Source organism: Denticeps clupeoides, chromosome 18 (genome assembly GCF_900700375.1).
Source record: "Denticeps clupeoides chromosome 18, fDenClu1.1, whole genome shotgun sequence".
NCBI classification, from domain to species: domain Eukaryota; kingdom Metazoa; phylum Chordata; class Actinopteri; order Clupeiformes; family Denticipitidae; genus Denticeps; species Denticeps clupeoides.
Window position 1 is genome coordinate 10,353,754 of NC_041724.1, and position 27,112 is coordinate 10,380,865.

General features: G+C 42.6%; 1 protein-coding gene across 2 annotated transcripts; it reads right to left on the reverse strand.

Annotated features, from left to right (window-relative positions):
• Positions 1–482: 482 nt before the first annotated feature.
• On the reverse strand, positions 483–26,746 carry LOC114767975 (cytoplasmic FMR1-interacting protein 2). 2 transcript variants are annotated; one of them, XM_028959973.1, is made up of 29 exons: positions 26,534–26,743; positions 19,780–19,928; positions 19,011–19,100; positions 17,558–17,635; positions 16,553–16,654; positions 15,961–16,142; positions 15,116–15,212; positions 14,825–14,953; positions 14,617–14,721; positions 14,419–14,507; positions 13,491–13,728; positions 12,943–13,235; positions 10,715–10,862; positions 10,125–10,278; positions 9,758–9,914; positions 9,168–9,264; positions 8,998–9,074; positions 8,814–8,922; positions 8,584–8,703; positions 8,292–8,491; positions 7,613–7,700; positions 7,125–7,268; positions 6,918–7,008; positions 6,260–6,390; positions 3,755–3,827; positions 3,521–3,615; positions 2,082–2,320; positions 1,130–1,277; positions 483–650 (listed from the first exon to the last, which is right to left on the reverse strand). In XM_028959973.1, the coding sequence occupies exons 2-29, from the start codon at positions 19,894–19,896 to the stop codon at positions 483–485; spliced, it is 3,759 nt and encodes a 1,252-aa protein (XP_028815806.1). In that variant the 5' UTR covers positions 19,897–19,928; positions 26,534–26,743. The 2 variants fall into 2 exon arrangements, with proteins under 2 accessions (XP_028815806.1, XP_028815807.1); XM_028959974.1 differs by lacking the exons at positions 483–650; positions 1,130–1,277; positions 2,082–2,320; positions 3,521–3,615; positions 3,755–3,827 and adding an exon at positions 4,993–5,663 and having other exon boundaries at positions 26,534–26,746.
• Positions 26,747–27,112: the final 366 nt, after the last annotated feature.

Genomic DNA, 27,112 nt, shown 5'->3' on the forward strand with positions numbered 1-27,112 from the left:
TTAAAATTAGAACAAAAAACTGGGACTGAGATTCAAATTAACCAAAATTTGATAATAATGAGAAAAAACAAATTATCTAACTTTAACACTCCTCAATGGTGTTATTTTCATCTTGGTTAACATTTTGGCTTATTATCCTCTGGATCCAGTTCACTAGAACAGAACACAGTAGTGCTTCATTCACATTTTTAGACATGTGCCCTGGGCTCTAAAATTGGATGAAAAAAATGGCAGCTTATTCCTAACACTCCAAGATCACAATATGTAATTCATAGACATAGACCTCCATAAGGAGAGCATGTATATGAAGTAAAATTTCAACTTTTTCTAATTTTCGGTATTACGTACCATTACCAAGAGGTGTTAAAGAACAGTATGCTTCTGTCGTATCAGGGTCCAGAATTTGGTCGAGGGCCTGGGTTTTGATGGAATCTTTAGGGTTGAAGAAGAGCAACAGTGTGACGGATGAGATGAGGCTCATTTCAACACGTGGTGGCCAGAGACTGATGTATAGGTGGCTGGAAACAGCGAACATGCTCTACGGTGGAACTGTCCGTCTCAACTGCCTTCATGTACTTGTTCAGGATTGCAAATATCTCATTGTTGAGTATCTGGTACTTTCTGATGCGATCAGCCATCTTCTTCAGGGGCTGTCAAAACAGAACAGGGAAGAAGCTGTTTAAAAGCAGCTCGGGGTCATTTTTAGAAAAGAATCTCCATGACTTTTCAATTACTCCAAGGCAAATTTTCATGACCATACATTCTATGTGAAAATTTCTCTGCAAATGTGAAAAAAAAGAAGTCAAATGTACCAAAATATTGTTCAACTAAACTTATGACAGCCCTGAAAAGATTAACTTAAACAAAAGCATTTCCTTCCCCCAAGTTCACGCAAACCTGACTTTCTGGAATATGGAAGAAACTTGATACTAGCAAAGATACTACTTACCTGCGTTGTAGTTATAAACAGAGAAATGTTTCTCGCACAGTTTACAGGAACTATGTACTTTGTTATACATTCATGTGACAGTTTTTCCTAACTTTATATGTTTATTTCGTATTCTAAAACTTTTCAAGGCAAATCTCCAAGTTTTCCAGGTTTTTACAGGGGTCCAAGAAAAATGCTAACCACATTCTTGATGATTTCATCCTTCCCGTCTTGTCTCTGGACCTTCAGGAGATGGTAGCAGAAGTCGAAGAGGTCGAATCGGCGCTGTTGCCCCAACAGAACAATGATGGCACAGCCAGCCCAGTTCAGTCCATCTCCAAAGCACTGTCTGCATTAACAAACCAACAATGTTCATGTTCATGTTTTGTAACACAATTAGTTCCGACCACTCTGACTGGTTTAGTGCAATTCCAGACATCAGAACTTTCAGAATATTTCCATCATACCAACATCATTACTTACCATGCTTCATGAGACAAAATATGAAATAACAAGTATCTGATACCAGACTATTTCATGACATCCAATGTTGTTGCTTAGTAACGACACCAACAACAATTTTTTCAAGAAAAAGCATGTCTTCCAGAAACGTTGATACATATTTGCTCTTATGACACTTCAGGTCATGCTATAACACAGCCTTGTGTTTATAACTGTAACACACCAGTGGCAACATTCAGTTTAGTGTGTAAACTCTGTTTCCATGAGTATTTGCCAATATACATTACATTACATTACATTTACATTACATTTACATTTCATCCAGAGCGACTTACAATCAGTAGTTACAAGGACAGTCCCCCCCTGGAGCAAATTAGGGTTAAGTGTCTTGCTCAGGGACACAATGGTAGTAAGTGGGGTTTGAACCTGGGTCTTCTATACAGTACAATGCACTCTTCAGCTCCAACCAGGTATTCAGTGTAAGCATAGTTTTTGAATATGTTTCTGTATTCTGAATCCTATTGTAAGTGATTGCAGGTACCATTCAAAGAATTTGAGGCACTGGATTTCTGCATCTTCAGCAAATATCAGACAAAATCAACCCAAAACTGGAATAAGGGATATATAACCACCAGCAGTAGAATGTGTTTACTCTTAAAAGGCACAAGAAGCAGAAAGGTTAGGCACGTACTCTGCGGTGAATTCGTGAGTGCCGACTGGGATGCAGTACACAAACTGCATGGCGCTCCACAGGCGATGGAATTCCATGCACTCGTCCACGTGCATGACGCCGTTGGTGGGCGGAGGGCCGCGCCACACGCTGTCCTGCAGGAAACTGCGGATGCGTGTCAGGATAACCTCAAACATGGACAGGCCGCAGCACAGGCGCTCCTTCGTCAGGAGATCCCCTTCCCGAGCGATGGCAATTTGCTGCAGGGACAATGGAGGTGTGTGAGGAGAAGGCAAGCTGATGAACAGGTATAGCATGGACATCTTCCATTTTTACAGAACACAAAAGGATGCTTTAGCAAACCTCCCCCGACATTCACCTAACAATCCTGTACAGTGCTAAAATCTAAAGCACTGTTTATCTACATTTACATTTAGAGCATTTACCAGACACTCTTATCCAGAGCGACTTACAAACAGTAGTTACAGGGACAGTCCCCCCTGGAGCAATTTAGGGTTAAGTGTCTGGCTCAGGGACACAATGGTAGTAAGTGGGATTTGAACCTGGGTCTTCTGGTTCATGGGCGAGTGTGTTACCCACTAGGCTACTACCACCCTAAATAACAAAAAAATCTAAGATTGATTAATAAAAACTTTTTATAGCAGAGATTCCTTATAGTGACATGATGTGTGTAGAGCAATAGTCTCTGTTATCCTATTGTTCTCTGAGCAGCAATAAAATATTCTTCTCCTTCTGTAGACTTTTGCTTCTAGGAGATCATTCATTAGTTTATAGAGTTGAAATCAAATTAAGTTATTGCCACTTTCACATTTTTACTAATTTATTATTTGTGAACTTTACACTTTAAGATAGTCCCTTCCTGAACAAAGTTACTGTTGGGAACATGATTCAATTCTGCGTAGAAGTTGTGCAAAGCACAGAGCTCATTACTGATAGCTAAGTCAGCTAATCAGGCAATCATTGTACCAACATGTTCGCCCAGGGCACCAAACGGGCTAGGACCGTCCCTGGCCGATACAATCCCAACAAAATCCTGAATGGACAGTCGAATCACTGGGATGCACACGTAACTTCAGCACTTGTTCTAATAGTTCTCTAAATAAATTCTGACATATATTTTGGTTCAAGTCGCAAATGATTGTATCATAGAGGCACTGACTGTTGTCCTTTGTGTGAATCTTGAAGGATTCTAGCAGTTTTTCCTGGTAAAGGGACATCAGGGCCGGAGACTGTATGTCTCACACATTCACCTTGGGCGTTACTCTTACCGCCTCATCTGACTCTCGAACCTCAGTTTTTCCAGGTAAAAGTCAGACAGTCTGCACTCTTCTGGTTGGCCCCACTCAACTAACAGTCAACAAAAAACTTGCTACGTTGATGTAGCTCCATGTGGAACAGCAGGACAGCACACACATCAAGACGTTGCTATGGGAGCTCACCTGTGGGGTCCCCAGTCTCTCAATTAGAGGCACCAGATGCAGAGGGGCGTATTTAGCCTCCAGTCTTTTCATCCTCACCTCCAGCCGCTCGCCCTCTGCAGAGAACACATTCCACTTATCTTACAGGCACTACGACGTCCCGCAACCCCCCCCCCAAAAAAAAATATCTTATGTCACCCAACCTGTGACGAATGGGGGCCTTATGTTGTAGAAGATTGTCTGAGAATGTGCTACCTTTAATGTAGACCCTGGGGAGGATGTTCTGGAATGGAGCAGCATGAAGCAGGTCACATACTTCCTCCTGGGACTGTGTTTAAAAAAAAAGCAAGAGAAGAAGTGATGATAAAAAAAAAAAAAATTAAACTTACACAACTGCTGTTGGCAATGTGTATGGTGCACGGGTTGGCGAAGGACGTAAAAAAGTAAGAATGAAGAGAATTGAGAGTTAACTCTGCTCACGTTAGACATGCAACCACTTAAAAAGAAAGATCTAGACGGAACACCACTGAAGAGTGACCTCAACATAAAGAAAAATGAAGAACGTGTGGAGTCCAAACAGACCAAACTGCTTGCCCACGAACACAGATGCATCGCTTGAAACCCTGTTCAGACAGATCTTGCACTAAGATCTGATTTGGATGTGCCAATCATGAGTTGAGAGCTCTGAACGTGGCTGATCCATCAATTATAAATGCGTGTTCGTCTGTCTCTTCAACAGATGACGTCTTATGAGCTGTGATCGTGATCGGATCACGCCGATCAGATCTTAACGCACGGTGTGAGAAGCGTAAGCGAGTGGCGGATCCACCAGTGACAGTGCAGATCGTAGGTTGACAAAGCATCATCACTAACGTGATGACATAACGACTCATTAACCCCAGTATGACCCGGGAAACGCTAAACGCTTAGGCGTTGTTAGCCCACGATTATCATAGTAATCTGGGTTATGCGCTCGCTGTCCTAACACAGTCTGAACCTTCGCAGTTTCGCTCACGCAAGTTCCCCGTGACACTGCCTATGACGTAAAATCAGCCGCAGGTATGCATCTGCTGCTTTCTCTACATACAGCACGTGTCAATAGGTATTTTGCAGAGGTTTGCAGATAAGCGGTACATACAACCACACGGGATGCAGCACATCACTAATGTCTGAAACAGTGGACATCAAAACTATGGACCTAAGACATAAATTTCATTTTGTACCAAAATCTCTAAAAAAGTTATTTAAAAATTACACTGACACAAAGCTAAATAAGCCAATAAATAAATAATTACAAAAAATAATTACAACGAGAATTCAGAAGTACCTATTCCAGTGAGAGATTAGCATGCAATGAGCAACCACAACCACAAGTACAAATAAAAAAAGAAAACACTGAGAGAAAACAGACTCTTTTTGGAAGAAAAAGAAATGAAAGAGGGCTGGAGGGCTTTCCTCAGCCAAAAAAAAAAAAAAAAAAGAACAATGTTGCATGAAACAGGACAAGCAGCGAGAAGAAGACGTGTCTTCCACTGCCATGGAAACAAAGGCTCACATAGCACTGCAATATGCAAGCTATGAAGAACAATTTTCTCGAATGCATTAGTGTGAAATTAATTCATGCATCTTACATAATAGAAAAGGCCTTCCTTAATACAGTGGGGAAACCTTGAAAACAGGTGGGAGGGGCCAGTGTAATATCCTAATAAAGCCATGATCTTTATCATTTTTTTGTATATTCTTTGATGAGGTATGCAGTAGAAGTGGGACAAAAAAATCAGTATATATACTTTCTTTGGTGAAGTAAATTTTTGTCTAAGCAACATTGTTTTTATGGCAGAAAAAGGGAGCTGAACTGGAGCTGATCCAGTACGTTATTCTTTAAAAAAAAAAATGCCATGTCATGACTGTATCACTGGCAACTGTCCTGCACTGTATTGAGTGTCAATGTGCTGAGCATTGCATAATGTTTTGTGCGTTTTCTTGTATTTTGCACGTTGAAACCTTTGTGTCGATGGCAGAGCAGCACACAGTGAGTGAGTGAGTTAGTGAGCGAGCGGAGAAGAAAGAAAAAATATTTGTAAAAAAGAAATAAAATAAATCAATGTGCGGTCGATCTGTTTGTGCATTGGCGTCACATGGACAAGACCTAGTTCCTTACCACCTGAAGTTGTTGCCAGCGTGTAATGAGAAATAAAGTTGCATTTCAGAAATAGCAGTAGCATTGCCACCCCACCAGCACCAATCGACACACTCAAACACAAACACACACACACACACACATATATGCAAGACAACTAGCATTCTAGATCCCACACTCATGTGTGAATGAACGTGGTGAGCTTTACTGATGCTTAAACACTGTGTAGTGGAGTCCTGACACCTTCAGAAGGTAGAAACCCAGACGGTTCAGGTGAAGAGGACAACGACAATCAGAAAGCCTGAAGCATGCCGAAAGTAGAAGGTGGCAGCTGAGCGTATGGCATTAGCATCTTCTTTCAATGCTGTCAGCAAGTTAATACTGCTTTGTGTGAGAGGCAGCCACACCAACATAAGGAGCTTCTGATCCTCATGTCGAATCAGGGCTCATAAGAAGCTCATGATGATGGTGGAGGTTAACGTAAGTAAGGCACCGCTTTGCACATAAGAACTGAAAAGGTAGTGAGTCAGGCAGAGACAGAAGAGCCAGGGACAACCCGTGTGCCCCCACCACGGGACAATGGTCATGGCAGAGGCCGCTGAGGACTGTGGGAGTCTTACCAGAGCTTGCTCGATGAGCAGGCAGAACAGGATGGCGTTGCCCACCTCTCGCAGGCTCTGAAACACATCCGTCTTCAGCTCGGCATACTCAATAATGTCCTTCAACTGGTGGTGGAAGAACTCCAGGATACCTGGAGAAACAAATAAATGCAGGGAACATTAAGAACTGCATCAAAATACAATGTTTCAGGGTGCCACCTGCTTAAAAATATTTTTTCAGAATGCTTTTATGCTGCTTAGAGGAGCTCATGGCTGTTGATTTTAGGGGCTAACTGGCATCTTCTGGCCTTTCCTAAAAATTAATGTGAACAAACAATAACCCAATAAGCAAAATAAGTTCACTTGAGAAATTTAGTTTTTGCATTTTTCTACAAGAACTTTACTTTTATACTTTTTGTAGATCACTTCATCATCTAATAACTTAAGCATTCTTTTGCATGCCACTGTATAAAGTTTATCTGTAGTGTTTCATCATGCAAGGTAAGACAGATTATGTGTCGGCATGCTGACCCAGTTTCTTAATGTTACAATGGGCCCAGCAAACCATGCAGGCGTCAGTATCACATCAGGAACGTTGTGTACTTTGCCACTGAGCCCCAGCCGAGGCTGCAGTAATCTCAATGAGCTGTAATCTGAAGAGGCGGCTTTACAAACTCACCTGGAGATCCGTACTCGTGGCGTGGCAAGCGGCAGATCTTGGGCATAACTTCTATTAGAGTCTTCACGTACTGCAGAATGGTACCTTGCAGCTATTATAATGGAAAGAGTAGGAAATACATGAGGAGGACAGTGAATAATGGCACTTGTGACGAAATTACTGATGAAAGCCCTAAAACGCTACAATAAGCACAAAATACACAGATACCAAGCTCTTGACAATCTTGAGCAGCTCCTCCATCACCACGGCAATGCCCTGGTAACCGAGGAGGCGGCAAATTGTCTTGAAGTGTGGGGGACCCACAAAGTTCCTGTAAGAGCTGTAGATGTGTGAGTAGGCGATGTTCAGAGGCTGCAAGGAGAATAAAATAATCATGCATCAATCAACGAACAATTTCATGATGATTCTCAATAATTATTAACAATTTTCAGAAAGAAATACACTGGATCAAATAAACAATGTCATAATAGGAAGCACCACTGGACAAAAATATGTAAATAAGTGATATGATTTAGAAATGTTATGCAAGGCCTCATACAAACGTACAATAAAGTGAAGTATATCTGTCAATAAGAGAATTATTCCCACCTGCGGGACTCATTAAAGGATCTTATCTTATCTATTGTATTGTTTTGTATTGCATCCATTCTTGAGACCATGTATGAAAGTGGATCAAGATTTTGAAAAATATTAACCTTGGAGCCATACAGGTAGTACGGCTGAACATTGGCTGGTTTATCCCGCTGAGGCTCCTGCGTAAAGGGAATGGCTGTTCGCACAAATCTGCAACCATGAGAAACACCATTGACCAACAACTGGCTTTAATTGCAGTACATTAGGGCTGAACGATATATAGAATTTGAACAAATTGCAATTTGAATAGTTTGAAGTTTTTTACATACACATAGCATAGTGAATATTGAACAGATTCCATTTTTTTTAATTGAATATCATTCCGCCCTATAGGACATCAAAAAAAAAAAAATACGCTGTAACAACAGCAACTGTTCATAAGATTGCAATATGAGGTAACACCATAGCACCATGCCTACAGTTAGAAATGGAGCAGTTCTGTGTGTATTACAGTAGTTCTCTCAAGCAGTACAGCATAGAATGTCTTGTTTCCGACTTTCAATTGGAAATTTTGGTTGGAGATGCATCAACTTGATCCAGTTGTGATTCAATTGTATAGATTTAGTTACAATCAATTACAATCACATGTTCAGTATAATTGTGTATTATTTAGAAATAATGGCACTTTTTAGGTAAATGAAGCACAGAGGAGTAAAATAGTTTTCTATGTAGTTATGTATTCAGTTTAAAATTGTGTGGAAACTACAGCATTTCATAAAAAATCTAATAAAATGCACAGACCGGTTGGTGGAGCCGTTGTAGCAGTAGTTGGGGAGAAAGTCAAAGTTGAGCTCCCAAAAGACGTGCAGGGTGATGCGGCCATAGGGGGCAGAGACGTTGTGGTTGGCCTCACGGAACATAGCATCAAAGCTGTCCAGGGTCATGTGTTTCGACAGCAGCCTGTGGGTTAGCCTGTTCACCTCTATCAACCACTCTAGCTCCTGAGGGACAGACAGAGTACAAGAAGACTCCATAGTTGATATCTTTAATGCAGAAATGTGGTAAATATCAGGAAAGAGGCACGTTCCCACACCACAATGGAAGTGAGGTCTTCGCTCTCAAAGCGGCTGATGGCCTGGTCCAGAGATTTGTACATGGCAGCAGAGATCCTCTGGGTGATCAGCCTGTTCAGGTCAATGGAGCGCCCCAGCAGCTGTAACACGAGAACAAGGGGTGGTGAGATCTCCTCAAACCGCCACCTTTACAAAATAAACATTTCCCAAAACTGGACGTCTTTCATCAGCCACTCACAAACCACCTCACCTGTACGTGTCTCTGCTTCAGCAGGGTCTCATAACGGTTGGAGGGAGGGTATGGGATGATCACACCATAATTCTTGCATTCTGCTCTGAAGCGTTTATCCAGGAGAACACTATATAAAAATATATTAAGATATATTAAATACATACACACACACACATGTAAAAGCAAACAAATGACAAATTACCTTCCAGCCATTGCTTTGTAGTAAGCAAATATCTGATCTGCCAGTTTGTAGACAAACTGGTCGAAACATAGATTGACCTGAAAAAAGAGGCAAAGCGTAAATTCTGTGTTCAGCCTCAAAACGATTAAATGACACAGTGATAGGTTCAGACTGTGCTGACAATTACTGACCTCAGCTTCGATCTCATCATAGAGGAACTGTTTCTTGAACTTGGTCAGGGCGTAGTAGCCGCTGTCATTGTACAAATCCAAAGGATACAACACATACCTGTAGAGCAAAGAGATCCACTCAAAGTGAAAAAAGGACCATTCCTGGCAGGGTGAATAGCCTAGCTAATGTTATAGACTCTTGGTTCTCAAACTGTGGTACAGAAAAAACCTCAACAGACAGGATCTGAGCTTATTGTAAGTATTCACCTCTCCTGAGTCTTTTTAAATATCCTTAATACAGTGACTTGCTGTGTGTTGACAGTGTTTACATTGAATGAAAGTCAATAATAAATTATGTTCATATATAATAGCCTAGGCTATTGTATTTTAATGCATGTCATAATTCTGGTAATTGGAGAGCCAAATATTTTTGGAGGTGGTACAAAACTTGGTATACTATTCTAGACCAAAGATTTATGGTATTTTTAATTTATCTAGTAATACTTGCAACCAGCATGTGGAACAATTTCTACATCCATCAGGCCACACTGACGCAGAAGGCAGGAACAGCAATTTGCTATTGAATCACATTCCATTGATCTAACACTTACTCCATCATTGAAGGCTCCTTAGTTTCCAGGATGTGATCGGTGAGGATCCAGGGCATGGACATCTCAATGGGGAATTGGATGCGGCGGCCCATGGTGAGTTCCAGAAAAAACTCCCGGAACCAGAGCTGTGACAGGTCACAACACTGCTGCAGGGCCTCTGGAGACCATACATACACCACAGGAATTTTAACATTATTGCATGCAAAAAAAACTGTGCTGGGCCAACAGATTTTCACATTAAATAAGTCCAGTTTATCTATGCAGTTATGTGTTCTGGTACTATGAATGTACCCATTATATTTTATATGTCTCTTATATATTATAAGAGACAGTTTGTACACAGACTGGTCTGAATTTGGTGTCTCACCGCTGAAGTTGAGTAAGTGTGTGAAGAAGAAGGACTGCTTGTGGAAGTCCTCTATGGCCTGAACGATGGGCCCATCTAGGCTGCTGCGGAGAGTCTTCTTGGAGCCGCTCTTGTCGGCGATCAGGGACTCCAGCATGGTGCGGACCATGTACAGCTGCAGTGGACAGACTGTCTCAGTTACAGAGCAACACAGGCACTGCTGGGCGGACAACTGTCCTCAAATCAGAGTGTTTGTTCATTACAGAATTACTAGGAGAGATATGTGTTTAACTGAATCCATAACTCATGATACTCAGTTGGTGATTGCCACATTATCAATATGTTTCAAAAGCCAACAATGTTAAATTAGTAGACCTTGAAAAAAAATTACAATAATTGCTTTTGGAAACCACAAGGGAGTGAAATACACTAACATATCAAGTTACTGTGATGTGACAACTCTTTACAATCAGATTCACGATCAGATATACATATCAATAATCTTATTGAAATGTTATTGATTATCAACTTATAAAAAAGGTACCAATTCCAAAATCTAGTATTTCTGCATCATTAATAAAAATATTCAAATTAGTTTTCAGACTCCAGACCTGTGTACTGGAAGGGCCGACAGCTCGCCGTGGGACTTTGATGTCAAATCCTCCTTTGGGGTCCTTTTCACCCCTCAAGCAGGGATCGTTTGGTGGCTCCCTGCCACCCTCCCAGTCACAGATGGTTTTCCGAATGGCCTGAAGTACACTGACAGAAATGAGGAAATAAAGTTAAAAAGAAAAATTACATTGCATCAATACAACATTTCCTAGACAAGTAAAAATCTATTTCTGAATGCCTCTGACTGACAGACTGATACTCTGCAGAAAGTACAGGGATTGGACTAATGAGGACTGGAGTAAAGGCATTTTCTCTGATGAAGCACCTTTCCATTTGTTTGGGGCATCTGGAAAAATTATTCTCCTGAGAAGAAAAGGTGGGCCAACAGTAAAGCATCCTGAGACCATTCATGTGTGGGGCTGCTTCTCACCTCAGAACACAGCCATGAATAAAGAATGGTACCAAAACATCCCAATAAAATCCGTATAACACACCAAACTCCTGTATAATCCTGTATTATAGACTCGAGAGATTATAATCCTGTTATATAGACTCGAGCTCAGGTTGGGTCTAGTCGGCTCGAGCTTGTGCGGTAAATGATCAATCAGAAAACAAGAACTTTCATTCTGTAGTGTTTTGCATGTTGTAAATGAGTTTTTTTAATGAAATCTTCATTTGATTTGCAATTATCAGCCAACTTCATCCACACATTTCCTTTCCTGATTAGTCTAGCGCTCGTGGCCGTGCTTTTAAAAAGCTGTACATTGCAAGAGCTCACAGGGTCATGGCTGTATGGAAATGTAGCTGTGAAAACACTGACTGTGTGAGTTTAATTTATTTAAATGCAGAACAGAGCATAACAGTCGAGTCTGGTCTGGTCCAATTACTGATTACAGCTCTAATATAGACTCTATATACCCTGCAGTGCAAAACAAGGAGTTGCTGTTTTTTTTTTGTTGTTTTTTTTATAAAGGTTTCTAATTAATCATGTTATTCTTTTAATACGTGTATGCAGAAAGGAATTAAGATTGGGGGGCTTCAGGGAAGAAAGATTGGGAAACACTTATTAATAAGGAATTTAGAAGATATCGAGATATATATTGTACAGGCCAAAAGTTTGGACACACCTTCTCATTCAATGTGTTTTCTTTATTTTCATGAGCATTTACATTGTCATGAAAATGTGATTCTCACTGAAGGCATCAAAACTGTGAATGAACACATGTGGAGTTATGTACTTAACAAAAAGTGGAGACCTGACCTCCACAGTCCCCAGACCTGAACCCAGTCGAGATGGTTTGGGGTAAGCTGGACCGCAGAGGTAAGGCAAAGAGGCCAACAAGTGCTAAACACCTCTGGGAACTCCTTCAAGACTTTTGGAAAAGCATTTCAGGTGACGACCTCTTGATGCTCATCGAGAGAATGCCAAGAGGGTACAAGGCAGTAATCAGAGCAAAGGGCGGCTATTTTGAAGTAACTAGAATATAAAACATGTTATTTCACCTTTTTTGTTAAGTACATAACTCCACATCTGTTCATTCATAGTGTTCATGTGTTCATTTTGATGCCTTCAGTGAGAATCTACCAATGTAAATGGTCATGAAAATAAAGAAAACACATTGAATGAGAAGGTGTGTCCAAATTTTTGGCCTGTACTGTATATTGTGTATTGCAATATAGCGTAACAATATCATGAGATATGTCTTAAGACATATCACCCAACCCTAATATCAAGTCAAGTCAAGTCCGCTTTATTGTCAATTCTGCCACATGTACAGGACATGCAGAGAATTGAAATTACGTTACTCTCTGACCCATACAAGTAACATTAAATACAAAAACAGTAACAGTAACATTGAATACAGAGTATAAATACAATTAAAAAAAAAAAAAAAAAAAAAAAAAAAAAAGGCACAATATACAATTTTAAAAACACCATATACAAATAAGGGCACATGGTGGAGAGTGCAAAACCAGGAGAGTGCAAAACCAATAGTGCAACAGAGGTAAGTTTAAAGTGACGAAGTGAAAGTGAGGTAGTTGGCAGACCAGAGCTGCACAGAGTGACTGGTGCATGGTCAGTTTGTGTGTGTTAGAAAGTAAATTAGATGAGTATATTAGATGAGAATGGATGGATTAACAGGACATTCCCACACAACATGCCTAGTAGTGAAGCTGAAGTAGACATACATCTCAAAGTTTGTGCAGGAATGGCAATGCTTGCTACCTGATAAGGACATTCTTCTTCTTGCGGACGGCCTGCCTCAGCGGCTCCCGGAGGGTGACCTGCGCAAAGTCCTGCAGCGCAGCGTAGATGGTGTTCCTGATGGCCTGGTTGAAGACGCTCTCCATGCGGCCCATCAGCACCTGCAGGCCCTTGATCATGGCGATGACCTCCACCAGGGCGAACTTCTCCTCGCTGGTGTAATTGTAGCGGGTGGCACGCTCGTACTCCTCGGCCGTGCCGGGACAGTCTTTGTTGCAGAACTTATCTGTAGGGTGCACCAGCTTCCACGAGTACTGCAGGGAGAAAAGGAGATGTTAGAAAATATCGATACAGCAATATATCGCAATATTTTACATGGTGATATTGTATCAATGCAGGGACAGCAAATATTGATATTTTGTATACAGATTTAGCCCACCGGGTGGTGCTGTTGAGCGTTTTCTTTAGTGAGCTCAAAAGAGATTAGAATCCTTAACCGCTAGGCCAACACTGCCCCAAACTGAAGGGGTGGAAGGGTGCGATGGAACCAGGCAGGGGCTGCAACTCACCACTTCCATGACGTGGGTGCTCCACTTGGACAGCAGCTGCAGACCCCTGAGCGCCAAGTCGAACAGCTCCCTGTACTCCTCGTCAGACTTCTGACTGTCCAGCCCCGAGCCGGTCACCACCTCGCTGTTGCTGTAGCGCGCCAGCTCCGAGATGAAGCGGATGTGGTCCTCCCGGATCTGGACCATCTGCTCACACAGGTTATACTGTGGGCTGATGCTGCTCTGAGTGCACGTCCACCTGGGGCCACAGAAAAGGTGTTATGAAGGCACGGAGCACAACCTCAAAGAATGTGATGTAATGAACACAGCCGTCATTTACATAGCTCTGAGGGAAAAATGTAATATAATCTTTACATCTAATATCAGACGCCCTTATCCAGAGCAACTTACAATCAGGAGTTACAGCTTAACTGTTCAGCTTTTCAGTTCTCAACCTAACAACTGAGGCAATTTGCCAGTCATAACTGAGCTTGGCATCAAAGATCACACCCAAGTGGGGATTAAACCTGTGACTTTGTGGTCTTCTGGTTCCTAGACGTGTGCGATACCCACTAGGCTACTACCATCCCTTTTCCATGAATTTTAGCACCAACGCACCTCCTTCAAGATGAGCTCAACCAAATCTCATCAAATAAGGTAAGACAACTGGAATGTGGTTTCAAATGGCATCAGTGGTGACATGTTTTACTCATTCGCCGGTATATGGGTGGAGTCCATGATATTTAATCCACTAGACCGCATGATGTCAAAATTCTGAATTTTGGGGTACACACATGAAACAAGGTTGGCCAAATTAGCTCTCATCAAAACATCAAAATAATTTATGGGCCATTAGTTAATACTAAGAAATCTAACATCAAAAAGCAAAAGCAGAACTAACACCCACTTTACTGGTGAGGTAAAGTGCTAATCCCCTCGGGGCACGTACTTGGACTTATTCTCCTCATAGTGGGCGCTGGTTTCGATGTAGCGTGACAGTTCAATCTGCATGTCCCCAAACAGAGGCACCACTTGTAGCTGCGGAGGAAAGGAGGAAAAGAGGAACCGGTTACCAACGGCAACCAGCAGGAAGCACTTCAACCAAAACTGTCATTTTTTTTTCAGTGGTTGGTGCGCACATACTAACCTTAAAGAATTTATCTATTTTGCTCAGGTTTATCCTCTTCTTGGCATCAAGCTTATAGATGTTACTGACGTTGCCATCCATCAGGTAGAGGCCAAATCCCATAACCTGGATATGAGCAAAGTGCACAGAGTCCAATACAACATTTTTGCCCAGGAACTGAATTGCTGGGGCGTCTTTCATGATTTCAAGATAAAAAAAGATTTTCCACCTTCAGCAGCATGTGTTTCTCACTGGGTGTCAGGTACATCTTGTTCTCATAGTAATCCACACAAATGTTCACTATGTCTGCTAGCAGCTCTTCATAACCAGGGATCACTTCCAGTTGCTGGTGCAAACACTGCAAACCCACAGAATCAGCATCTGATGTAATGTTCGTGCAGAAACCTGATTTGCCTATGGTTTATTATAAAATCACCACAAGGTGGCGCCTTTGCATTACAATAGCCCTTTCGTAACAAGTCGCAATTCATTTTCACACGTGAGCAAGTGGGCCACCAACCTGAGTGATCCTGTTGTGATTGGCTAAAAACATGGAGAGATTCTGGGACTCTTGGATGGACTGTGGATCTGCCATCTTTCTTAGAAACTGTGCAGCTCTACACAAACAGAAAAAATACTTTATATTCAGTGTTTTCTCATGAATTTAATTTTTTGTCTTTGATTAATCAAACACCTTCATAGGATATTTTTCTGTGTTCCATAAAAACCAATAGTGCAGAAATGGCAACGGAAGCCATATACATGGTTTAATCATGATTTATTTGCAATTTTAAAAATTTTGATGCTATGGATGCCTGTGTAAATGGTCTTATTTGGTCCCATGAATAGTAAAGTGATTTCATTAAAGGTCCCATGACATGAAAATTTGACGTTGTGAGATTATTTAAGATTAATACGAGTTCCCCTAGCCTGTCTATGGTCCTGCAGTGGCTAGAAATGGTGATAGGTGTAAAGAGTGCTTTGGCCATTCAGCTTCACTGTTCAGAGAGTGGCAGCTCAGATGGTAGGATCTGAAATTTGGCCTCTTATGACATCAGAGGACCAAAGGTTACCATCTCGTGCTTTGCCTCCCATCCCATAAAAAATGTGCTCCACCTACCATCATGGCTACAAACGAGCGAAGCATTGCAGTTGCTCAGTGATTGGATGGAAAATTAGTTTTTTCAGTTCCATGACACAAGATTTTCATTGTGGGACTGGATCAAAGTGGCTGTAATTCTACACCAAGGCTGAATTTCGGAAAGACACTTCAGACACAGTATTGGGGGAACACTAAGGCCTATATAAAAGCAAAAAAATTTCAAAAATTAACGTCATGGGACCTTTAATGAAACGTGGTCATACCTTTTGTATGCTGAGTGGTCATTCTTCACACTGCACTTCATGTTCTTCAGCTCATCCAGCACAGCGAACATGTTAATGAACTTGCCCAGGGTGAGCAGATAGGCCTCCGACACAAAGTCCTTCCTGCGTTCGGCGTGGCACAGGCGCTTCACCTCGCTGCAGAAACGCTCAATGGCCTTGCGCTGCGGAGCACACGCCCTGTTATCGCTCCTGCTCCTGAAACGCCCACACTTGCCCAAAATTCACCATTGCAGTTAAGGTCCTTTTCTGATTTAACATCTCACGGGATGTTTCATGTTGGCATGTTGGTATGTTAGACTCACTAGTTTGTCAATCAAAGTACTGATATTAATGAGGAAGTAGATTGTGTGAGAGCTATCAAACATTTTATAATTTTTAAAACATGGGTTTTAGACATAAATACACACCACCCTCAATAGTTTGCTTGTCATATCCAATATTAAGATAAAGAGCAAGCACAGCTTTCTTGCTTGTACATTTCTGTATATCTTGAAAAAAGCACTTTAGTGTTGCACTGCTTCGATTATAGCATGAAAAAAATCAGACCCTTATCTGAAGCCCACTTATTTACCTGGAAATACATGAACTTCATAAGCTTGGTGACCTCCGGCTCTAGCACCTCCACAGTCTTCTCGTAGATCTCCACACGGTTGGGCTGCTCGTTGCACTTCACCTAAAGCAACCACATGGGGGCGACAGTCACACCGAGTTTGGCGCGCCTGCATTCCCAGCATGCATGAGTGTGTGCGTGAGTATTTCTCTTTGCATATACAGCTGATCAACAGCTGATCAAACGTTTTTAATTGGCATAATAAATAAAAGATAATTTACTATTGTGCTGGTTTTATTTTGTTCTTCTGTCTTTCTGTGTTGTGGCAGTTATTACATAGGCAATTTCCCTGGGATTTCAGATTCTGAAACTGATCACATAGATCATTTCTGCCAGTTGTTCTCAGCCTTCCCACTTTGTTAGTGATTGGGTGATTTCTCTTTTCTCTTGGAGGAATCACCCCCGATTTCCACTGTTCCCCTGTATTATTGTAGCCTTTGACTTGTATTCTGCGTTTCAGTCACATTACTGCAAAATCACTTGAATTTGGTGGGTGCTAATGTCAATCCCTGGAAACTACCGGCTGAAACCTGGAATCGTTACTATTTTTGTACATTTTTGTAGACCTCCTACACTAGATGTGTTGAAATGAACCTCATAATCGATGCATCGTGATGCAGACGTGGCCGATGTACTTTTTGTGCTGAGCTCCACGGCAAGAGCGGCACGGTAAGCTCAACTTGCTGTTTTTTAAAAAGAATTGTAAACCTTGCACTGTCTGTAAGCGCCTTTACATTTGCTACAATGAGCAGAAGAACTGTCAGCTTCCAGCCTGCACTCACCATGAACACATCATGTTAAGAAATGTAAAAAAAAAGTTGATGCATCAATAAATGAGGCACTGATATTCACAATAAAATCGAATCATGAGACCAGTGAAGGTTCACACCCTTATCCTACATACGTACTGCATAAATAAATAAAAAAATCATGTAATAAGTAATAAACATGTGTGTGCGTGTGCACCTGGGGTATAGCGCGGGAGCAGCTCCTCCAGGTGTAGAGCATAACTGCGTACTCGTGCCCCTCTTCCAGCATTTCATTCTGATGAAGCGTCGGAAAACAAGGGGAAAGATACTGAGACAAAACCATAACCAAAAAAATCTAACAATTCCTTAACACAATGGTCTTTCATTTCAATATTAAATTGCGCAAATAAAAATCCAAACAGCACAGAATAAACTGACACAGATTAAACCCCTCCTAGACTAAATTACCCCCTTAAAGTGTAAATTCTGTATCTTCCAGCAACATGTTATATGCAGAGCTTGTAGATCATTTGGAAATTCTGTTTTGATATTTATACTACAGGTCAAAGGTTTGGACAACCCTACTCTGTGGCGGTAATAGAGCCATTTTGATGAAACATATTTAGTATTTCCCAAGCATGTTCGTTTCCTGACAAGTTAGGCCTTATCAGGGCTCTTTGTAACTCAAAATCTATAGAATTGCTGGTGTCTTCCTCTCGTAAGTAAAGTAAAGTAAAGTAGTATTTTGTATCAAGAAAAAGTGAAGTATGTTTGATGAATCAGTTTTTTCTGCCTGCAGTATTGTCGTCAATACACGCTGCTTCATCACATGCTCATTAACATGAGTGAATGATAAGAAAGTGTTCAGCATAAACCTTCAGGAGCGTTGGAAACCGTCCCCGAAATGCTGCCATCACAGCGAAAGCTTCCTGCTCTCCAAAGCCTACCTAGTGTATGCCTACTCTGGTAACAATGTGAACTCAAAAAGCCATGTAGCCTCACAGCTGCTTTTGGAAAGGAAGTAGAGGACGTGCTTCTTCTTTATGACTAAGTCTACGGGTTTATTTTGAGTTAAAGAATACTTATTTTTACCATTCAACAGAAGTTCAGCAGAACCTGTAGCTGCAGTGAATTTAAAGGGATGCTTTAGGATGAATTATGCGTGAAAACAAAATAATATTACTGTGGCCCAATGGACGTTGTTCCATTTGGGGCGATCCTTGAAGAAAAGAAAAAAAACATTTATGTGCAGAATGCCAGCCTGAGGTTTTAATCTGTGTCAGTCGAAATAAAGACAAAAATATTTTACCCCGTAAACTCTGGTTTGAACCTTAAAACCCAGGAAATTCTATTTGCCAGTGAAAGCACATCCACCATTCAAATGCATGAGGAAGAGCTTGGCTAAAAGCTCCGATTCAGCATCCTATAAGCTTCCCCATAACCCCAGCCAAGGCCAGGGGAGGGGCGACATTAACCAAAGAATGGCCGACGAGCAACAAGGGCGCTCTTTGTTCCGGAGGTGTTTGTCTCAGAACGTCGCCCTCCGTCTCCCGGACCGCTTGCCAGCGGTGGTGGGACTCACTCGGGGCGCTGATGGACACAAACTGTCCCCTTGGTTTTGAGAGACAGAGGCCTTCCTGTGCTTAACACACACTTGTCAGTTCTCTTACCATGCTAGAATGGACTGTGGCCTGTTCGATGTAGCGGGCGATGCCGGTGACAAACGCGTTTCTGTCCTCAAAGTTGGTGTCGAAATTTGCCTGGTGAAGAAGAAAAGCAAACAATTGAACCGAATGATGAAAAGGGTTATGTGGAGCTACGGACTCTCAAATCTGTGGACTTCTTGCGGCGCATTTTCATTTGAGGGGTAGAAAAACAAAACCTTTAGAATGAAGTTTTTTGAAGGTCTTATGGGACTGGCAGCAACTCAATGAAAGTGAAGAAAATCTCAGGTTTAAGGAAATGAGTGGAAATTTGCTGGCTAGTGGCCAATCAGACTGTTCCCAACGAACTGCTATTCCAAAGGAAGAACTGCTATTCTGTCCTCTAAACACTGCCTTATGTAACGTGGACTGAACATAGAAACGTCATATTTTATACTTTGAATACGTATCACTGTTACATATATACCATTGCATCCCAACTTGTAGCAGGTTAGGTTGCTCCTAAAAAGAGTCCTGGGATACGTACAGAACCAGACCATTAAGCCTTATTTGATCCATGCAAACTCACTGATATAAACGTGGCACAGATTAAATAGATGTTTTAGGACATTAGGTTCCTAATCCTGCTCATAGATGGAAAGTTTTCATTCAAACCTTCTGTGCTTCCAAACTGCCATACGCATTACTGGATCCTAATTATGCAGTTATTATCCATGTTTGATCACTTAATAACAGGCTATGCACGTATTAATAATAATACTCATAATAGTCAGACCTGGTACATGATGGAGGAGGGTGGGGGCTCAATACAGGGCTGCTGGTCTGGGAGTGGCAGCTCCTCCAGCAGGTCCACGTTGGACAGCGCATCCTCCAGGGTCACGTGGGTCGTCATGGTGATGTGGGTTCACTCAAAAACAGCCCAGTCTGCATCAGATGTCACAAGACAACGTTCACACGTCTCAGAGTGTTTGCATGCTGCAAGTTTATTCCAGATTTCAACCTCTAGGTAATATATTCCACTTCAGTACACAGGTTGTGACACAGACGGACCTGGTGGCTGTTTTGGGACATTTTTTCAGGACACCCCGGATATTTTCTGCCTGTTTTTGAGTCACATGTGAAACTAATGCAGGTAATTCACACCCTATGCAATGTCTCACTCACACACACTAAGCACAAAATGAAGGTGACAAATAATATCCTATCGACTGGACGGGCGACACAGACTCGCAAGTTTCTGTCTGACACCACAGCCTTTAGTTCCTCTTGACCCTGCAGTTTCAAGAGCCACAGCATGAGAATCCCCATGAATCATGCAGCAGAGAAAAGAGCGCTGCAATGTTCCCACCATGGTGGTATAAGGAAGAGAAACCAGGTGAAAGACAAGGACTCGTCTAATGAAAAAAGACTAGAATGAGAACTCTTACCTCAGAAGACAGATACAATTTACAACATCAAACTAATAATAATGTGTTGAGAAACAACACATGATAGATCAGAGGATCTTCGGTTGCCTACTGTTCCCACTGAGAACTGAGAAACGAACAAACTCAAAGCTCCTTCCCACACTGGACATCATCTGGTTGACCCATAAGGTCAACGACATACAGACTTGGCAGGCTTTTGGAAAGCTTCTACCCCAAAGCCACACAAGAACTGAACACATCATCAGCACTGTAGAAATTAATTGTATAATCGTGATTGTGATGCAGACGTGGACAAACCTGCATTGATGCAGTGCAATAATCGATATATTGTAATGACGTTGCTTGGTGATTTTCTGGTTGCGCTATAAAAATTCTTGTTAAAAAGTAGTGCCGGTATTGACTGTGGCGGCCTGATCTGGGTACAGCGCCGCTCCAGTGAGGAGTTTCACGCTGCCTTGTTCACTGTATGTGGTCAAAGTTGAAATTTGTTGAATATTGACCGCTGCACGCCATGACGTATTTTCACACGACCCATTGAATCAAAGCAGGCGAGTGTTCTTTCTGCCACTTTGAAACACACACAAGCTGATCTTAACAGTCTCTGAGGTGTTGTAGATATCTTGAGATTATCATCTTACCGTGAGTTCAGAAAACCACACATATTTTTTTGCGTGCGGTCTGCAGATTTTAATTTTCTCCAATAAGCAGAACAACAGTCTGCGTTCAGTCCACACTCACGTCTGAACCAGCCGTTTGTGGAATCAGGTTGTAACGGGTTTGGGTCGGTGTGGAGTGAATGAAACTCTGGTGAAGCATGCAGAGAAAGGAGGCTCGCCGGGAAGAAAGAGAATCTCATGCCGCTGCTGGGGTTTCCATCACGCTCTCTTCATCAGACCCGGGGCAGATGACTAACTCCGCCCACAGCATAGTGACTACCAGTATATACAACTGTTACAAGGTGAACGACGACATTGTCATCATGTGATAATCGTAATTGAATCGAATCGTGAGGCCACTGAAGGTTCACTGCAATCTACTGTCGGAAAAAAGGGGAATGCACTTCCCAGAAATTATTATTGGGTATCAATGAGTGTATATTTCCCCTATATGTCAGTTTATAGTACAATCACTTGCCTTATTTGGTATGGACATGCTGGAGTACCGCTAAAGGAACAGTAACGTACTTTATTCGCTGAGCGTGTACTTGACATTTGCACAATTGATTGTTTGCATTTATTCCAAAATGCATAATGTCTCAAAGTGCAGAATGTCAACAACATATTAATAAAAAGGTTTAGGGTTTAGTTTTTAGTCTTTTTGTTTGATTTTTATCAGAAACATACGGTGGCCCTGAAGTGCAAATCACAACGACAAATTGAGATATATTGTGATTCTCAATTTGTCGTTGTGATTCTTCTTTTGTCGTTGTGATTCTCAATTTGTCGTTGTGATTTGCACTTCAGGGCCACCGTAGAAACATGCTAAACACAGTTTCATAGTTCCACATACAGTAGCTAATATTACAATTCAGTGGTGGGCAATGTAGCTGCAAAGGTACTACTGCACATTAGAGCTGGGAAATATGGACAAAAATATTAGCATTATCTTTTCCCATATTGACGGATTTCTTAATACTAATATTACATGTTTTCATGAGTATCATAATACAAAAATCAAAAAGTTAAAACAATATACACACAATTTCCTTATATTTTTAAAATGGGATTGCTTTTCAACCATTCAATTATTTGCAAGTAGCTAAAATCTACTTCTATATGTATTAATAGTCCTCAAATGAAAATTATAGGACAGTAAACAGTCCAGAATTTAGGTTAAAGTGCGAATATAAAGTGTGTGTGTGCCAAGTCTGCAGACATAAATAAAGCACACGTTTGATTGCTACAGATTTTTTGCTAAGAAAATGAGCCTGTTCACTTCTCCAGGCTTGGTAGATGTTCTCCTGTTCTAAAAACCCTCTCTGAATGTGAGCTGATGGCAGGTATACAGAGGTAACTCTAAGCCAGGAGGCTCATTTGAGGGAAGGCACTTGCATCAACTTTCCACCATTATGCAGGACTGCTTGTGTTACCGGCTCCGACCTGGGGGGCTACCCGACCCGGCACAAGGTCCCACATGCTGGACAGCACTGTGGCTGATGATGAGGAGACACGGAAATTTACTGAAGCGTCTTGCCGAAGCATATTGTTGTTTAATATCGCAAGCTTGAGCAAAACGTCTCCCAGGCAACCCAGTGACACACAATGGCACCCTCTAATCCAAATTCAAAATTTGAATTGGAATTACACAGTCATACGTGGTATGATTTGCAGTCAAATGCTTTAGCGTTGATGATGTGATAGTTAAGTTAGTTATAATAATAAGGCTGTCAGTTACCCATCTCATGCAGAGGCCAATTAATACCCAATTATACTTAAAATTTTTGCACAAATTGAATTAACCGTTTTTTTGAGCTGCTTAAACGTTCGTCATGTCATGGGCATCCTACATGCCCACTTGCCATAGTGGATCAGTTCCCCCACCCGCTCACGCTAGTCCAAGTACTGCTAGCAACCTGCTTACGCTAGTGGAAGTACAGCAAGTTCGGCCAGAATTTTCATCCCCTCCATCACTCACCAAGTTGTCCTGATGAACCGACATCTTTTATTACACTCGCGACCACTTTGTTTACCATCGAAGGGTAGTATCCTAGTGGGTAACACACTCACCTATGAACCAGAAGGGGGCAGTGGTGACCTAGCGGTTAAGGAAGTGGCCCCGAAATCAGGAGGTTGCCAGTTCGAATCCCGATCCGCCAAGGTGCCACTGAGCAAAGCACCGTCCCCACACTGCTCCCCGGGCCCCTGTCATGGCTGCCCACTGCTCACCAAGTGACGGGTTAAATGCAGAGGACACATTTCACAGTGTCAACGTGTGCTGTTCTGCTGTGTATCCCAATGACAATCACCTCACTTTTTTAACAGAAGACCCAGGTTCAAATCCCACTTAATACCATTGTGTCCCTGAGCAAGACACTTAACCCTAAGTAGCCCCCGGGGGGAACTGTCCCTGTAACTACTGATTGTAAGTCGCTCTGGATAAGGGCGTCTGATAAATGATGTAAATGTAAATGTTTAGAATGCATGTACCTAATATGTGTCTGTTGGGATGGAGTCTCACAGTTTCCATTGGCAGTTTATAGACACTTTTTTCACCCGAACAGCTGGTCACACCGGTGCGACCTCCATTTTTTTCTTTATTGAGAAATTAGGTCGCATGTGTGACCAAATCGGTTGCACTCATGTGCTCTGGAAGGGGAGTGGCATGTGAGTAGTGGACGACCCTGAGTTAAGCCCTATGTAGCCAGAGCATTAATATGCAAATGGTGGCCAAGCGGTTAAGAAAGAGAACCCCTAATCAGAAGGTTGCCAGTTCTAATCCCGAACTGTCAAGGTGCCACTGAGCAAAGCACCCACACCCACAAACTGCTTCCCTGTCATGGCTGCCCGATGCTCGCTGAGGGTGATGGGTTAAATGCCGTGTGCTGTGCAGCTGGGTTTCACAACGACAATAACTCCACTTTCACAATAAACAGCGTTCATAGGTGAGTGGGTTACCCACTAGGCTACTACCACCCACGCTTCTGTGCTTTTTAAAATGTATTTTGATTTGCAATTACATCACATAGATATAAAACTTTGTCTCTGCATTAATGCCAACGCCACTGTGCCATGACTCTTTTATGTGTGTCTAGTCAACATGATAACAGCCTAATTACACGGAAATTACAATTAACACATTGAAATTAACAGGGTCAATGAAGTGTCCAGTTCCCTTCAGCTCTACTGATCAGATTCCCACATTGGACTGACAGGAAGATCTTCAGCTCCGGCCTGGTCACGAGTCTGATAATTCCCACTCGGAAATCCAGAGAGCCACTTGAAAGATCACGCGGCCTCCAGTGAGATGTTTCTGCTCCATCTCCCACAGGCTGGACAGCTGGACAGCTAGCTAGGCCTTCAAACGAGTCAACTTAATAATGCCTCTGATTTCAATCAAATAAGCCTATTAAAGCACAAACAGGAATGATCATGAACAATGTGAAAACAGGTTATACTACAGATCATGTAGAAGCTCGGAGGAGCTTCCCCAGTGACAAACTGCCTCTTTGGAGAAGAAAATAAAAGGTTTACCAGGGCCGGTGGTGTGAATGTGAACGACTCAGAATCCAGAAGTCAGCAATGGGCAAGAAAGCTCATCAGTGGCACCATTAACCATTCATAACTTGTGCACTGAGAGAAGTCTTGCAGGGTTATGGTAGGTGGAGCTTCCTGTCAATTCTTGCACCAACTCACCCCTGCGACTGAGCTTAAGCTATTCAAAGCACAATTCAAAACGTTTTATGTGAATATACTGTTACAAATAATGATGCTATAATAGAACTAAGGAGGCCTTGTGTTGTGCATGTGTACTGGTCCTGCTCACTGCAGTCCAGTCCACCCCATGGGCTTTCTTAACTCTGGAAAGGCCTTACTGCTTCAAGCAGACTGTCATGGGGGGCGGTGGCGGTTCTGATCTTCGTACGTTCATCTGTGCAAATGCTACGCCGATGGGGCCAGAGCAAACTTTCCCACACTGGATCTCCCAAACACAAAGAACCAGGGGTCTTGCTGCGACAACATTCCTATATATTATGTGTGCATGAAAAAACGGCCATATTTAGATATGCTTACAATTCCCCGCGTGTACAGGCCTCGGGCCTAAATACGAAGAGCGATAGTTTGTTACGGTTTCTGATGCTGCAATAGCACTGAAACACGGATGTAATTTACAATTTTGAGGAATGGGTGAACGTGACACCCATCTGTACTTACGGGAGGAGCTTATTAAATCCATGTAATATGATTTGTAGTAAAGAAAAGGGAAATATAAAAAGGAAGCCAGTAGTGCAGAAAGTCAGCGTGGGGAAGGAGAGATGCCACTGTACGTTTTTTTACGGAGCCGCTTCCATTAAAAAGTGTGTCATTTCCAGGTCACACAACTCATTTATTCCCTCAGGCCAGGTTCGCAACGTGTTACACTGCCATCCCGAGCTGAATTGGGCCGTACCACTAACCGAACGAGAAACGTTATATAGCTAGATACGACTCGATCCAAATACAATTCATCGTTATGTTTTCAGTGAGACACAATGTCAACCTCAACAAGCAGAACACCTACAGAACCCACACGGAACCCGCATGTCCTTCAACCCAAATGTGCCCTTTTGATCTCTGCAGAAACAACACTTTTTTTGTCCATTTGGCAACAATGGTAGTGGGTTACAACGCACCGCAGGAAGTGAGAACAGAACAAGGGTGGTAGTGGCCTAGTGGGTAACGCACTCGCCTGTGAACCAGAAGACCCAGGTTCAAATCCCGCCTACTACCATTGTGTCCCTGAGCTAGACACTTAACCCTGCGTGTCTCCAGGGGGGGACTGTCCCTGTAACTACTGACCGTAATTCGCTCTGGATAAGGGCGTCTGATAAATGCCGTAAATGTAACACAGCCCCATCACGAACCTGCCGTGGGTTCCCACCAGCGTCTGGCCACTTTCCCCCATTGCATCACTCATCCCCACCATCCCCATCATCATCATCGATTCGTCCAAAACCCGTCGGTCCCGCGACGCTTCCTTCCGATCCGAATCGTGTAAAAAAGAAACCAAAAATAAAAAAAAAACGTCCAAGTTCGGAAGCAGCCGCGTCGAAGCCTGACATTCGTGTCGACGACATCCTCCCCCTCACCCCACCCATTTCAGGGTAGGATGCTATCAACCGTGCACGCTGCTGCCAAGAACGACACCGGAGCGTCGTTTTGCATCAGACGCTCTAAAAAAAAACGGGTGGATGAGAGGAAGAAAGAAGGAGGAACGAATTTAAAAAAATCTCGCAGTGCGCGCGATGCACCGGGCAGGTTGGTGCCGCCATCGCCGCCTCGCCTCCCGACCATCAGCCGAGGCGCATCTCCGCCGAAATAAACCCTCACTGTATATATATATATAATGTATAAAAAAAAAAAGGATAAATACCAACAACAAAAAAAGAACCCGGCCCGCTCTCACCTGCGCGTCCGCTGTGCGACGAGACGGCCGGCGAGCGGGCGGCTCTCCCCGGCTGAGCAGGCGGGCGGTTCTGCTCCGGCTTCCTCCGCCGCTGATGCGCTCGCCTCGGTCTGCGCCCGTCCGCTAATCCGCCCCACACAAAGAGCAGAAAATGGCTGCAAGTGCATTTCCTTAAAGCGACAGCCACCCGCCGACGAGCCGCGCCGCGCGTCACGTATCGCGACGTTACAGTCACACGTATGTTATATATGTATGTGTGTATGTGTATGTGTGTATATGCGTGTGTGTATATGTATATAAACTATGAATGAACGCAAAGGGGACAACCTTTTTTCTCCACTTTTTGTTAAGTACATAACTCCACATGCGTTGTGAGTGGCCCATCGCTCATGTCTCTGATGCATGAGAGCCACTTAACACTCCATCAGAATAAAAGCTGGGTTCAGCATGATCATTGTGGTTCTACAGATCCAGTTAAAAAAATCTGCCAAGAGGGTCACAGCACCAGAAGACACAGCACAGCATGTCTCTCAGATTCCCCGAAAGGGGGACAAAATAATTACCACTAAGTTGCAGACT

Coding starts and splice junctions, on each gene's coding strand:
- LOC114767975 (XM_028959973.1), bottom strand. CDS start 19,896: ATGACGACCCACGTGACCCTGGAGGATGCGCTGTCCAACGTGGACCTG. Junction 9,075..9,167: donor ATGATGAGATCGAAGCTGAG/GTCAGTAATTGT, acceptor CTCTTTTTTCAG/GTCAATCTATGTTTCGACCA. Junction 651..1,129: donor ATGAAATCATCAAGAATGTG/GTTAGCATTTTT, acceptor CTGTTTTGACAG/CCCCTGAAGAAGATGGCTGA.